The sequence below is a fragment of the Vollenhovia emeryi genome, unplaced genomic scaffold, assembly GCF_000949405.1.
Source record: "Vollenhovia emeryi isolate VEMERY1.0 unplaced genomic scaffold, V.emery_V1.0 DF939211.1, whole genome shotgun sequence".
NCBI classification, from domain to species: domain Eukaryota; kingdom Metazoa; phylum Arthropoda; class Insecta; order Hymenoptera; family Formicidae; genus Vollenhovia; species Vollenhovia emeryi.
The window spans coordinates 785,844-800,523 of NW_011967155.1; the positions used below are offsets into that span (position 1 = coordinate 785,844).

Below are 14,680 nucleotides of genomic sequence, written 5' to 3' on the forward strand. Positions count from 1 at the left end.
TTATTACTTATTTTTTATGCGCTTTGATTTCTCGCACGCCGTTACAACTTTGTTAGCAATATATCGATTTACCGTCAAAAAGTATACGAGCAAAGACTTTCAAAACAGAGCTACTGTTTAGACACTTAAGCTCGTATCAGATTACGGATTAAAATTGAGATTAGATAAACGTTTGACCACTTAAAAATTTCTGAACTTGAAATTAGTTAACTTTACTTTGATAAAATTCCAATATAATCTCAAAATTCCAATCTAATTTCAATCCGTAGTCTGATACGAGCTACAGCTGGTTCCTTTCACTGTAGCTTACATTTTCTTGCTATGAAATGTAATTGAGAAAGGTATTAAGAGACGTCATTCTTTAAATCTTAAATTGTAAATTTCCGGTTTTGCTCGCTCGAAATTGTAGCTAGTGATATTTTTGTCCCTGGTAGAAACAAATATTTCCATCGGATATCGGACGTCTTATCAAACGGCTAGGAAAAATGCGTCGTTTCGTACTTAGGAGTACACAAAAAGCTCGAGACCGTTCTCTCACTGTATTCTCATCCCTAGTGCGTTTGCCGGTCGTGCGATTTTTTAAACAGTCGCGACGGAGAAGTTGAATGATTCGCGTCAGAATTCATCTTTCCTTTAAAATGAAATATTAATCACTCTTCCGCATATACCTGCCATTCTTGGTTACAATCATCTCGTTCGTAATGCACTGGAATCTAGTCCAGAGCTCCCGATCCTCCAGCGACAGAGACAGCGGCAATCCTTGGCTCCCCGAGATCGCGGCAGGAGGCCCGAGGCTCTGCCTCACGATCGAACCCCGCTCTTCGCGATCCTCTCGATCCTCCGCAGGACTCGCTCGGCCCTGCTGCCGTCCGCCACGCTCTCGCTCGCGATCCCGCTCCTGCTCGCGTTCCCTTTCGCGCTCCCGGTCGCGCTCGTGGTACGAGGAGCGCGTTGGAGAACCCGGCGTTCGCGGTGCGCCCGCCGGTTGCATCTTCAGCGGTCTCCAGTACGTCAGCTGTACCTCGATCCTCTTACTCCCTCCGATGTATCCACGAATTGGAAATTGAATTCTCGATCTCTGACAGTAGCGCAAACCATACACGAGGGAAAGAAACGGAAGCCACATACGACGCGGTGTATTTTCCCGAGAGACTCTCGCGGTAGGGGAGGGAGATGAAAATCTGGGTTGCCTTCGCCGTTGATCGATTCGGGGATCCCGAATTCGCGACGTCCCGCGAGAAAATCGGACGCGATCCCGCGACGGGCAGCGGAGGGGGACGGAAAAGCGTCGTTCGTCGCGGCACCAGACGTCTCCGTCGGCGGCGGAGGATAGGCCGCGTCGCGAGTAGCCGCGCCGCGTGGCCGTAGACTCGTAACACTTGGGCGCGATATTTCACACTAGCCGGCGAAGACTCGCTGAAGACTGACCGGCGGTATATCTGCCTCTCTGTTTCTCGCTTCGCGTCCTCTCTTTCTCCGTTCGTCGGTGGGTACGCGGCCGCCGAGAGAGGCACCGGCCCGAGTCGCGTTCGCGCCTGCCGGGTGCTAATTACTCGCTAAATTAGGAGCTCACGGGTGCAGCATGGCGGTACCACTGCGGTGTCCATTGGTCGAGGACCATTTGGCCGGTCGCCCCGTCGCCAGGACAGCGGGGACCGCCTTCGATGTCTTGCTCCACCAATGGACGAGTGACTCGTCTTTACAGATCCACCACGGTTGGTGGGTTCGACAGTGAACACGTCGTTCGGCAGTCCGCCCACGTCGCCGGTCGCCGGGTTCACGATTAGTCCTTGCGAACAACGTACGCGGATCCGCACGTGGTGGACCGAATCGTCGCTGCAATCGTCCCTCCGATTAATATCAATCGGTCGCGAATTCGTCTCGATCGAAGATGTAAGCGTCGCGCGGCCGAACGGGGAGGAACCCTCTTTTACCAGGGTCGCGAGCAAGTGTTTCCCTTTCGTGGACCGGAGTCGCGCGGCCGCGATACCGGATCGAGTCGCGGCAGCGCGACATGTCACCTCTGCGAGTTAATATTTGCGTCTGTTGCGCTCAGGAAAGTACGCGACGCATATTTGTTCCTCGTGAGAGATAAGTGTTGCTCTCGTTGACAAGGTATAACGGACCCCGGCGCAAAATCCGCCAAAAAAGAAACCTCGAGAAATCGTTTCTCCGCCAGTTACTCTAATTTCTATTTAAATATTTATTTTTAATATTAGTTCGCATTAATTGCAACAGCAAAAAGTGATGGAGTAGAATCAGGTCACCTTCTCACCACGCGGTCAATTTATTTGACGGGCAATTTATTTAAATATGAAAAGTGACTTCGCACAGCTGTGATATCGAACTCCATTTTCTTCCACAACTCGTTCATGGAATTTAGATACATCGAGGCGTCGCAGAGATTTCGCGAAAATCTCAATGATTTACTTAGCACCTCGCGATGCATCGCTTCTCGATCTCAGAGAGGTGGCTGTCCGTGAAACTGGCGTTTTGCAACAATTATAGTATTTGTCGATTGTGAAAATGGAGTTCTTCGTCTATCGCGAATGTAGATACAGCGTGGAGTCGAAGATTTCGTCGAAGAAAATTTCAATGATTTACTTACAATTAGAGCCTCGCGATGCATCGCTTCCCGGCCTCGGAGAGGGGGCTTCCCGTACAGCGCGCATAACTAAAAGACATCTTTAAGGTAGTTATTTCGTAAACTCATTTACGTGAGAATTGTTTCAAATTTTTACAGTTTATTCTTTACGTTAATACGTGAAAAATAAGACTAATTAAATAAAAATTAACTGTCTCAAAGTTCTAAAAAAAAAGATTAAAAGTTAAAGTTTGCTGTGTTACACGAAATATTACGTGTAAAACACGTTAAAAATATTATTGCACGTAACAATATAATTCGTTGTAATATCATTATACGTGAAATATTGTTTACACATGGCACATTTTATTTTTTTAAGCTTTACGGTGAGTGAAATTCGTATGAGAAACAAGTATGTTATAAAGTAAAATAGGACGAATAACTAGGGAAAAAATCAAAATTATTGACCGTTCCGTTTCGACAATATAAACAGTTAAAACTGAAAAATGGGAAAAATTATGCTGCAGTAGACATGAGCGTTGTGTAAGAGATGTGGCAACAGCACCTCAAACTATAAACTTTCGAATTTATTTTTCCTTATGTATTAATCGTAAATGTATTCTTCGCGATATATTACTGTAATAATTGAGTGCTGATTCCTGTCTGGAAGAAACTTTTGAGCATTACTGTCGCGAAACATCTGTACCTTAAAACGTCTTTAAGTCATCTTTTAGACATACGTGTTGTTTGGACTGTCCGGGAAACTAGCGTCTTGCAGCAATTGTATAATATTTGTCGATTGCAAAAATGGAGTTCCTCGTCTATCGCGAACAAAACGAACTTGTTAGATACAGCGAGGCATCGAAGATTTCGTCGAAGAAAATTTCAATAATTCACCCAGAGCCTCGCGGATGCATCGCTTCTCGGCCTCGGCGAGGAGGCCTGTCCGTGAAACTGGCGTCTTGCAGCAATTATAATATTTGTCGATTGTGAAAATGGAGTTGCTCGTCTATCGCGAGCGAAACGATCGGGAGGCCGGAACGCATTGGCCGTCTAGAGTCAAATGAGAAAAATCAACAGAACGTCGTTCGCGGACCGATCGCACGGCGCATCGCGAGTAGATATTTGAGCAGGACCGTTTTCTTGTTTGCCATCCCGCACGGTTTCGGACAGCAATCGCCGGACGCGAAGACGGCCGTAACCCTATCGGTTATTTGTGCTAGCAATTTCGTGCGGAGAGCACATACATCGTGATCGTCCTGGTGCCGCGACATCGCCAGAGGCCGAGCGAGGAGCCATCTTTATTGAAGGCGGGCCGAGATCGTGGAAGGTAATTACAATTTGCGGCCCGGCTGCATCCGCGATTATTTGCCAGAAATGCCATCGGTCCCGCAAACTGCGGTGACATCAACCGCGCGAGAGATCTTTTCGAAAGTGGAGTCGAAAACGAAAGTGTCGTATTTATCCTTGGAGGACTAGCCCCGTCTAGTCGTAAAAAGACAAGAATTTCTTAGATCATATAACTTTCAATACGCGGATGTGTTGAATTATATATAAGAAAGCAGTACGTAGCGACGTAGGAAGAAAGTGGCAGTAATGTCCTAAGCTGACAACTTTACGAAAGCAGGTATGAGTTTCAATTGTAAAAATCACGGCGCACAAACGAAACTTTTAAAACCTTTTACTGTCTTTTTACGTTTTTTTACGACATTTTTATTATATTTTTCCGCAACAGGGATGTTTTCTTTTTACCTGTTGATCGTAATCTTCAATGTAACACATTCTGCCGCGGAGTTGGGCTATTCATTCTTGTCTCAGTTTCTTTCGGCTGGCGCACGACTTGGAAATTAAGAGATTTCGGAGATAGTTTCACGTCCGTTGTGTTCGCTGCACGGTGGCGTGTCATAAAAATTTTTACCTCGAACGACTTCTACGCAACCCGCACGACACCGCAGTGGCGTTTACGATAGGGGTTATTCTCGATTATTGCTACCTGCCGCTAGGTAGCCTTTAGACATGAGTAGGGAGGTCTTCGACGTTCGTTTATATCGTTTGAGAGATACCGCCGTAGTTACGACCGCTTTGATAAACCGCGCCAAACGCGGCTTTTTCGGCGTTCGTCTATTTACAAACTGTATCACTCGTCGAACACTTTTAGCGGAAGTTGTGCACTCCGAGAGCGGCGGCGTTTACCGGCCAAAGATGTCATCACCTTCAAAAGTCTCTCGATTTACGATGTTTCCCCAGGCGTTTGTCAATTGAACAGTTGGCCAAGAATAAATCTGCGATAAGACGATGCACGTAAAATTTTTACACGTCTAGAGTCATTCATTGCACGAACTTACGGTGTCGCGAGTCGATGTTTACAGGACGCCGTAGATTTGTATAACAATAAGAAAAGGGAAGGGAGGGGGGAAGCAGAATGATATAAGATGAGAAATATATAATTTTTAGAAATTATACATAATTATACTTGCATAAATGAACGTGACAACTCGTAAATTACTTGACAAATAAAACGTATGAATCTTTAATCAAATTGCTGCTTAATTATTAACGATATCGTTTGCCGATTTTCTTTAATTTTTCTTCTTGAGTTTCTTTTTCGACTCGCGCGTGCTCGAGTCAACGAGTGAATTCTTATCCCGGTTACTCTTCAGGGCGGCGGTCTCGTGTTCTCGCCGAGTGCCACGATCTCCAGTCCCGTCTACGTTGATAACGTCACGGTTTCGACCGTTAATGATTCTTTCGCAGCCGATACCGCGATTACCGAGCAACATCGGGAATTCCATCGAACGGGGGATCGTTGCTCTCCGTCGGATCCACTCTCTCTGATCGGAATAATCCACTAAAGCTGCGCAAGTCTGCGTAATTTCACCGCGAGTCCGATTAAAAATCCTCAAAATTATCAACAGCAGTACTCAAGCACCAAAATTGAAACCACGACTAATTTCTTGAGTTACAACATTGAATAATTCAGTTATTATCTGGAGGGATGATTATTGAATCAATCCCATACAGCACGTATGTCCAAAAAGACAACTATGTCTAAAAGACGACTTAAAGATGCCTTAAGGATGTCTTTTAGACACGCATGCTGTATGGGATGTCATTCTTACCACAAGGCCATCGGGAATCCTGGTTATCGCGTGCCCAGTTTGCGCGAACCAACAACACTCTTTGGGCAAGATATGCGATACCAGTTGTCCATCTTCCGTGAATCCGTGAATAGCGTTGGCTTCTAGGATACCGTGGGACTTCGGTGGGAAGGGAAACAACAAGGGAGTCGTCAGGTAGGCTTCCGGGATCAGCTGGGGAAAGAAATGAGACGCATCGTTTTGGTTTTCCTTTCTCTTTACTGTCGCATAGACATCTGTTTCTTTTATTCTTTTCATACTGCTCGCGATCGTCCCAATCGAATGAGAGTAAAGTTATACATTTTTCAACGCTGATCTTTTTGTCCATCTCGTATCACAGGACAATTATACCGCAAATGCCAATTTGTTCACTCAACATGCTTTTTTGTTTCTCATTTTGAAAGGGTATTGCGCCTTTAATATTCTCAGCATCAAAGACTTGACATTTGTGGTACTTATTTTGCATAAAACGTAGGTCTATTGTAGGTCGGTTTGTTCTATCACCTTTAGCTACCGTTGCTTATGATATTGTATCACACAGTGTACATTTACGTTCTTCTGATTAATTAAACAGTATTCCTCATTTAAAGTTTATCTGTATCTCTCAACATGCACAGTACATCAACGCCAAGAAAGTTTATTTTTATTTTTTTTTTTACGACGTCGAATATTATCGATATCTAGCTCAGAATTACTCCAATTTTCGTCCTACGAAGACAGCGTCATTTTTCGGTTATGATACACGCACGCTTCGATTCGATGACGGCTGTTTAAATATGTTTTTTAAGGCGTGAGATTATGGTTATTCCGTTGCAAGAAGTGGAACATATTTTTGTTTCAATTATATATGTGTATTAATATACTTTCATTCGCGTAGTCGCACTAATTCTGCCCAATATATTCCACGTTTCGGAGCGGAAGTGTGACGTTTTGCTTTCACTCGCGAGCGATCGCGCGAACAGAATGAGGGAAGTTCTTTTTACGCGACCATACGTAGGACGTAAGCGCGACGGTGAACGCAACGTAAAAGTTTTTCGTTAAATTTTTGGTCCCATCATAGGTACAGGGTATCCGGCACGAATTAATCCCGAATTAACTGGTCGATATAAGACTAGACGCAAGTTATAGATACTAGCGCATATTAAGAATCTGCCGGCAAATACGCTTCGTTGGACAGTGGAAGGAACGAAAAGCAGTTCTTTGCAGAATTGACGTGTCCAAAAGTCAATGCGATTCAGAAATGAATACGTTTATACGCGAGGAAGCGTGTAAGAGCAATTAAGTCAATTAAAGTATTTAGCTAATTACTCGATTAACTGAAACTTATATATTGCGAATGAACAATATTTGTGGGGGGAAAAAAATTAGTCCAATCGTGCAATTAATTTTAGATGGACTCGATAAAGGAGAGGAGAAATGCTCAAATGCAGATTCTTAACACGAACCACCGTGCATCCCCCTTCGCAATTATTTTCCAGAAGCGAAAGAGCGTTTACCTGTCGGCTTCTCGGCCTCCTACGCTCGCAGGCGTACTTGACTTCTTTATTTGATGGTTAGCCCCCGCGCGGCAATACGTTCTGACCTAAGGAATCTACTAAATAACTTACTCTCTTCGTCGCGCGTTTTCGTTCTTTCTTATTACACACGAGTATAATATATATATTTATATATATAATCACTCGTCGACGTGTATAACACCGACGGTATCTAACAACAGTGATGGAAGGTGCCGATCGAGCAATAATCGTCTCGGCATGATTTCTTTTGATTATATCTTCCTTTTGGCATACGAGACGCGGTGTATCGTGCGGCTTTGATTTTCGATAAGGCGAGAGAACTCGACGAGAGAACTCCCCGACGCGTCCCCGATCCTCTGGAAGGCACAATCTCGACGAACGTTCGCAGTTTGTCGGGACGTTTCGTACGCCAACATCGATCCCCGACAGCTTTCGCCAATCGATGCACTTGCATTCGCTACGCATGACACGCGTGTCCCGCTTTTACTTTCCAAGCGGCGCTGTAGGTTCCGACAAAGGTTTTCATCATGGAGACAAATCCAGGGGTTGAAACCGACGCGATTTCGAGCCCAACTTCCGGATGCCGGAGACATCGAAGCTTTGGTGCTTCGTGTCGTCTCGCGAATCTCATTGTCTCGAGTAAACGTAGAAATCACTGTGGGCGATTAATTGAGATACGTGGAAATTATAGCGATTCCAATTACTGGATAAGTCTCCTATTGGCATATGCAACGTAAAATATGGACAGTTCGTTCGTTACCCAAGTTCGCTACACACCGAAACTACCAATGGTTACACCTGTAACTTGTTTCTATCGGAAGTACAATGTATCGCCACTCAATTTCATCGCAAACCGTCACGCGTCGGAAAGCTACGGGAACCATTTTAGCCTAAAAAAAGACGAGGACAACGTCCTACTGAAGTCGATCTGCGGCGGTATTCTGTACCGCGCCAACGATACTTGTTAGTACCGTAATGAAAAAGTCGCCATTTGCAATATCGCGAAGTAATCAATTTGACACGTGACCCTCTTCCGCCTCCCAATTAATCTAAAGAATATAAAATTCTGTGAATGCTTGCTCCCTAAAACGTTGCCCCCTCGATATCTCTCGGTAGCACAAAATATCGACAAGTGTCGTGAAGACAGTACGCGATACCGCAGCCGATCTCGTTTAAATTTCGCTACCTATAGCACCTACGTGTGGACTGTGCCAGCGCGGCGCCGCCGGTTGTCCGCAGTACGCGCTGCCAATCGGCGACGGCGCGCCGACGGCGTCGTCGTCGACGGCGAATGTGGCCTGGCTATCCTCGGCGTCGAAAATCCTGCAGGCGCCAGTCGTGGTGGCCGCGACAGCCGCCGCTGCGGCCGCCGCTGCGGCAGCGGTCGCCGCCGTAGCCGCGGTCGCGGCCGTCGCGGCTGCCGCGGCCGCAGCCGCCGCCGTTGCGGCGTTCTCCATCGTTTCCGACAGGGGATGTTCCCTACTTACATCGCCCTCATCGCCACCATCGGCGCCGTCACCGTCGTCCGCCGTGACGTCGCCGCCGCTACCGCTTTCGCCCACCATGTTGACGAAGAACTCGGACCTGGAGAACTTGCCGATCTCCGTGGAGCCAAAGGCCTGATGGAAACCCGGAAGCGGCTGCTTCGAGACGGGTTTCTTCTTCAGCTCGAATCGCTCGCCCGTGTGCCGAGATTCGCGCTCCTTCTCGTGAGAAACCGCGCCTTCCTGCGGCTGAAATCGCGACACGCCTTTAAGACCTCGGGCGCAGTGACGTAACGATCTAATAAACGGACCAAGTCGCGTATCTAAAAATTGAAGCGAGAGCGCGACGTGCTTTACCGTCGAGGTTGGCACGAGCTCGTCCAGAGACATCCCAGTATTGTTTGGCTCCCATTTGGTCCCGCCGTCCTCCTCGCGTCGATTCATCGTTGTCGTCGTCGAGTCTATGACGGAATTCACCGCTGATCCCAGCAACCTTGGCATCTGCGTAGATAATAATTCCTCATTGATTCCCAGCAAATGTCAAATTGGCGTAACGTCTATTTATGATTTCCCGCCATTCTTCGTTGCTACAATTTATGTGCCTATTCGCGAGACTTCTGTATCCACTGAGCAACGATGCGTCAGACATGTGTGAATGGAATACCTGGTGCTCCGACGGCGGATAAGACGCGCGAACGCTATCAATGTTCAACTTGCTCGGCGCGTAACTCATCTGCGACGCGTCCTCCAGGAATGCACAGTGCCTGGTTGGTGTGCGGTCCCGTAAGAAAACTGCATGTCGCGGGCCCCGAATCGCCGCGTTGCGAGCCGCGTTTGGGACATCTGAAATATTGCACACGTTCAATAGCGTACGAAATGTTTTACCAGCGATAAGTTCTCTTCCTCTTTTTCTTCCGCAAAGTATATAAAAATGCGATTAGTCACATTCGGCGTTCGAATCGCCAGCGTTTATAAAATCATCTCGTGGATAGAATAAAGTGAGACGGAAGGATAAAGTGCCCCCATACACATGGAACTTACGTGGTAGCATGCCGTGACAAAATTGGCCCCATGGACCATGCCCATGCGCGTTTGTATTCTGGACATTCGGGTGAAGAACGCCACCCATTTGCGGTGACGGATGAGGCGTTCTCGGAAGCGGATGAGGGCTTGCGCTGTTCTGCAATCAGAGATATCAGGCGATGTTTTAAGACATTTAACATGACTCATTGTCAGTCGGAGAGAAAAAAAGTATCTATTCGCATTTCACTGCGTATAAATTACAGAAGCGTACTCTACGTTCAATCGAGTTAAGAAGCATCATTATATGAAAAGCGAGATAAGTAAAATTTGCGAATTTATAATCGAATGATATTCGCAAATCGAGATTAGCATTTTCTTTTTCTCAAACGTTATCTCGTTTTCTGTAGCTTTGCCATCGCGCTCTGTATATTACTTGATAAGGATGCCATTTCTGGCCGTCGACGAAGTCTGCGTATTCCGCCGCGGATTCCTGCCGGCGGATTTCTCTCTCCGCAGTTGCGATATCCGGTGAGTAGCCGTTGGAAGAAAACGCCGCCGCAGCGCACTCTTGGTTTCTTTGGTCCTTGAGCTTTTCGAGGTCGCGTTGTTGCTGCTGCTGCTGCTGCTGCTGCTGCTGATGCTGGTGCATCGTGCCCATCGCTTGCAGCCTCTCTATCGGATCGCCGCACACGTTCCCGTACCAGTTGCCGATTCGCGGCGAGTGCGCGGCCGATTTCAGGCGATGCGCCGCCTGGAACCAGGGCTCGGCCACCTGATGGGGGCTCACGTTCGGACCCATGGACATCGACGTGCAATCGAAACGGTGATGCTGATTCAGGAAGCCGCCGGCCATCGACGCGGAAACGACGGAATTGCCGCCGCTAATCGCGGCCGTGCGCGCGTTCGCGGTCGCGATCGCGCTTTGCAAGATCGATCGCCGCGACAGCTCGCGATTCTGCTCGCGCATCGCCTTCCGTAGCCTCGCCTCCTTCGGATTATACACGTAATCTGGTTTGGAAAAACGCAATTGTTATTGATATCGAAATGCATAATGCTGTAATCTTCGCCATTTTCGAGTATTTATAACGCCATATATTAATACACGACAGAAACAAATAATACGATAAGCTTCCTAAAGCGATCGGGCGTGTTAAGCATTTATTCGAATAATACGAGATTGCGTAATATTCATTATAAGTGAAATGACTTTTCACGAATGAGTTTCATAGCATAAAAGTTTCATCAAATTGCCCTTGCATAACTAACTACCTTGGATTATCCAATTGCATATAATAGATTTTTGAACCTTTTATTATTCGTCCGATTGAGGGAGATTTCAATTTTTCCCAGCTTTAATTTTTTCCACAGTCGGTTTTCTCTTGGTTAGCTAACTAATAGTTAAATTATATCTTTAATTTGAAGGAAAAACAAAGACATATACAGTATTTAACTATAGGCGACTTTTGGCGACCGTTTGGTGAATATACGAAAGTGTACCAGAGTGTACACTCAGCGTCGTGGATGCCTCTACACCTGAAGAAAAACGCTAAAGATATCCAATAGGAAAATTTATCTTCTTCCTCGTGTATTAGGCTTGAAGCCTGTTTTATTCAGTTCGTTCTGGTACTTTGAGCAGTTGGTTTTACTTCGTCTTCGGCAGGCTGCTAACCCTTGCCGAGGGAAACCTCCCCTCTGGAAGGCTATACCCTAAAAGGGTAGGTGTGGTAAGATACTCTCGGTGGTTGCCACAATAGAAAAATTAATTTTATTAAAATGAATTTTTCTATCGGAATATATTGAACTCGACGGCTGTTTTCAGGTGTAAAAGCATTCATGCCGCCGAGTGTACACTCTGGTATACTTTGGTATGTGTACCAAACAATCGCCAAAAGTCGCCTTATTAGTTGCCAGAAGGTTGAAACAATCGGCTCTAAGGGTAGATTTTTCCGACCTTATGGCAAGTTAACTAATAGTTAACTTATATGGCCCGGTTTTTCATTTTCTGATTAACTGTTAACCAGAGGTTAGTCGATTCTCTGTCTCTTCTTAGATAATAAGGACATAGAAAAAGATGGAGTCGATTAACTTCTGGTTAACAGTTGACCAGAAAATGAAAAACCGGGCCTATGTCTATTTTTGTCTAATTTAAGGGAAAACCAAAGACATATATTTAACTATTAGTTAACTTACCAAGAGGTTGGAAAAACCGGCCCTTAACCAATAATAAGTTAACTTCCCAGTCGCTATATCTATTCTTCACTTTACGAACAGAAATATGCGTTTGTATTTTTCTTTTAATTTTGAATCGAGCCGCGATTTTGAGAGACGACCCTAGCGGAAATAATTTCTATAAATAACTACAAAAAGTGACTTGAAATAGAAATTTGTATAAATGTTTATATCTTCGTTAAAACATTATATTTTTGTAAAAATATCTACGAAATAGTACCACAAATTACAATATTCTCAAATTAAGAAATTATTGCAAGTAGTATTTCATGAAAATGTACAATTTTGTAAAAATTGGTACAAAACTTTACTAGTTAAAAAATTTTGAGAAACAACAAAATCTTAGTCTTAAAACATCTGCTTACTTGTAGAGTATTACGAAAATTAACAAAAGTGTTGCAATTCTAGCAGCTTCAATTTGATTTGTACAACACTTTTTAAATTTACGTAGAATTTCTTAGATTCTGGCAGTTGTATTTAATTTTTTTGTAGAATTCTATAGAATTATTTCCGGCAGGGGAGCAAGAAAAGAATACGCGTGCACGCGCAGTACTGCAAAACTACGCAACTACTGTCATCTCGCTGCGACACGCATTTCGTTCTCTACCTGTCGGATACGTGGGTGGTATCGCCCCGTTGTATCGAGCATTAAGGTCGATCGCGTTAGAGATCGGCGCGGCGTCGTAGCCGGTATACGCCACGCCACCATTGTCGTAGCAAAAGTACTGCTGCTGCTGCTGATAAAAATGACCACCTGCCGCGTAAGCCTCGATGTAATTGCAGCAGTCCATCTCTGCGATTTTGCGCGACCCCCGCGTCTGAGGCCTCGCGCGTATCGATCCTAGATCTCCCCTGCCAGCGGCAACGGTTAGGCTACGTCTCTCCCGTTGCGCGCGGGCATCGCGCGATACTGCGATCTATCTCGGTTACAGTCACTATCACGCGACGCGGATCGAACTCCTTGACGCTTCGATCGGTAAACGCGAGTACGCGCCCCGTGCCTCGGATCGCTCGTCTTCTCCCGACGTTCCCGAAAATTGCTATTGATACTTTTCATGTTAGCGCGCGAATCGTCAGATTCTTGATCACGGTGTCAATTGAAACGCGCGCGTCTCCCTCATCTCGCACGTCTTAAGTCCCATCAAGTTCGCACCCTCGAGATTTCACGGAACGGACGTAAACACCGGGCGCTCTCTCAAGTCCACGTTTCCGCGAGCCGAGCACGCCGAGAATTAAAGGGTGGGATCGTCGCCGAGGATCGGGCGCTCTCTCCGCCCGGTCGATATCCCAGTTTCGCGGGTCCACGTCTCGCGGTTCTCTCGGGGGGGCCAAATGTAAACACTGTGTCCGCGCGTCCGCGGACGACGCGCAGCGCGACCGGCGTCGCTCTCCTCTTCGTTTTCAAAGGGCGCCGAGCGTGCGGAGCACAGAGACACGCGTCCCTTCGCCCTTGCCAACGGCAAGTTTACGCTCGAACGTTCGCGCCGTGCGAGCGCAGGGGATGCCGTAGGGAAGCGTACGATCGGTCTTCTCCCGCGTTCCGTCGGGCGGATCCAGGGCTCGGGGGTTCCGTCGACGTCGACGTCGACCTCCTCCTCGTCGTCGACATGATCGTCGGCAGATCGACGCGCGTCGCGCCGACGATCGTGACCGGTTTTTAACGCGTCATCATCATCGCCCGGCCGCCGTCGGTCGCCACGCGTCCGCACGCGGACGCGGCGCGGCGTGTGCGGCGGGCCGCGCCATGCTCGCTGCAGCCGCGGAGAGATCGATGACAGAAGCTGCGTTCCCGCTGCACCTGCTGCACCCCTCGCGCGCTCCTCTCCCCGCCGCCCCCCGAAAACAACCAGCGACCTTTTCCGCGCCTTCGTTGACACCGTTCTCGCTTCGGCGTGGCGCGTGAATTCGATGCTGATTCACGTTCCTCTATCTCTCTCTCTCTCTGTCTCTCTCTTCTCCTTCCTACGGCGAGGATATCGCTCGATCCTTTCGGATCCTTTTCCCAGGATCGATACTTGATCGGGGACGACCGAGGGGGTCGGATCGAAAATTGTCTCTCGACGCCTCCTCCGTTGAGTCGCTCCAATTTGCCCTCGCCTGTTAATTCGTCACTTGACCTAGTCCACGCGTGATCGATCAGTCAGCTCCAGGCGGGCTCTTCCTCTCGTTCTCCGCGATCACCTCGGATCACACGCCGATTGTTTCGTAAAAGCGATCCCGATCGATTTGAAGGACGCGCTCGTCTCGCAGACTCTACCCCTCTCCTTTGTACATTGAAACTATACGCTACTATCACAACGATTTCTCGCACGCTCGCCTCTATCCGGCGATGAATGAACGGACGCACTCTCGTCCTCCGTGTTTCAAAACGTTTCGCGCGGCCGTTAACATCAATTGGGGCGCGCACACCGACCTATATAACGTCGTCTGCGTTTTCCCTCCGCTGTGTCACTCGCCGTGCCACATCGTAGTCGCCCCGCGTATGTTACCCTCTCGCGGAAAGAGGATCAGCGCGAGCGGACGTACAAACGTGCAGAGGCGGGCGGGCGGACGCGCGCGCGCGCGTGCCGCAAGCGGGAACGGCGGGCCGCACACGGGGAGACCCGCGTTCTTCCCTCGCGGTGCACTCCAGTCGCACTGATTTCATCCGGCGGCGGTGGCGGCGGCGGTGGTAGTGGCGGCGGCGGCGGCGGCGGCGGCGGCGGC

At 47.6% G+C, this 14,680-nt stretch overlaps 2 protein-coding genes across 2 annotated transcripts in view; both read right to left on the reverse strand.

Annotated features, from left to right (window-relative positions):
* LOC105561126 overlaps positions 1 to 1,173 on the reverse strand; it is a 6,948-nt gene extending 5,775 nt beyond the window's left edge. The window contains exon 1 of the mRNA XM_012010851.1: positions 669 to 1,173. Coding sequence (XP_011866241.1) covers positions 669 to 1,126 — 458 coding nt within the window. The 5' untranslated portion in view covers positions 1,127 to 1,173. The remainder of the gene's footprint in view (positions 1 to 668) is intronic.
* Positions 1,174 to 8,410: 7,237 nt separating this feature from the next.
* LOC105561127 lies at positions 8,411 to 13,551 on the reverse strand. Its single transcript, XM_012010852.1, has 6 exons — positions 12,582 to 13,551; positions 10,179 to 10,753; positions 9,764 to 9,902; positions 9,387 to 9,565; positions 9,080 to 9,223; positions 8,411 to 8,971 (listed from the first exon to the last, which is right to left on the reverse strand). The coding sequence occupies exons 1-6, from the start codon at positions 12,763 to 12,765 to the stop codon at positions 8,411 to 8,413; spliced, it is 1,782 nt and encodes a 593-aa protein (XP_011866242.1). The 5' UTR covers positions 12,766 to 13,551.
* Positions 13,552 to 14,680: the final 1,129 nt, after the last annotated feature.

What these genes read in the sequence shown, in the direction of transcription:
- LOC105561127 (XM_012010852.1), bottom strand. Translation starts at nt 12,765, where the DNA reads ATGGACTGCTGCAATTACATCGAGGCTTACGCGGCAGGTGGTCATTTT. An exon ending in AGAAATGGCATCCTTATCAA is followed by an intron (nt 9,903 to 10,178) that starts GTAATATACAGA and finishes CTCTGATTGCAG; the next exon opens with AACAGCGCAAGCCCTCATCC. An exon ending in TTGTCACGGCATGCTACCAC is followed by an intron (nt 9,566 to 9,763) that starts GTAAGTTCCATG and finishes GCAATATTTCAG; the next exon opens with ATGTCCCAAACGCGGCTCGC.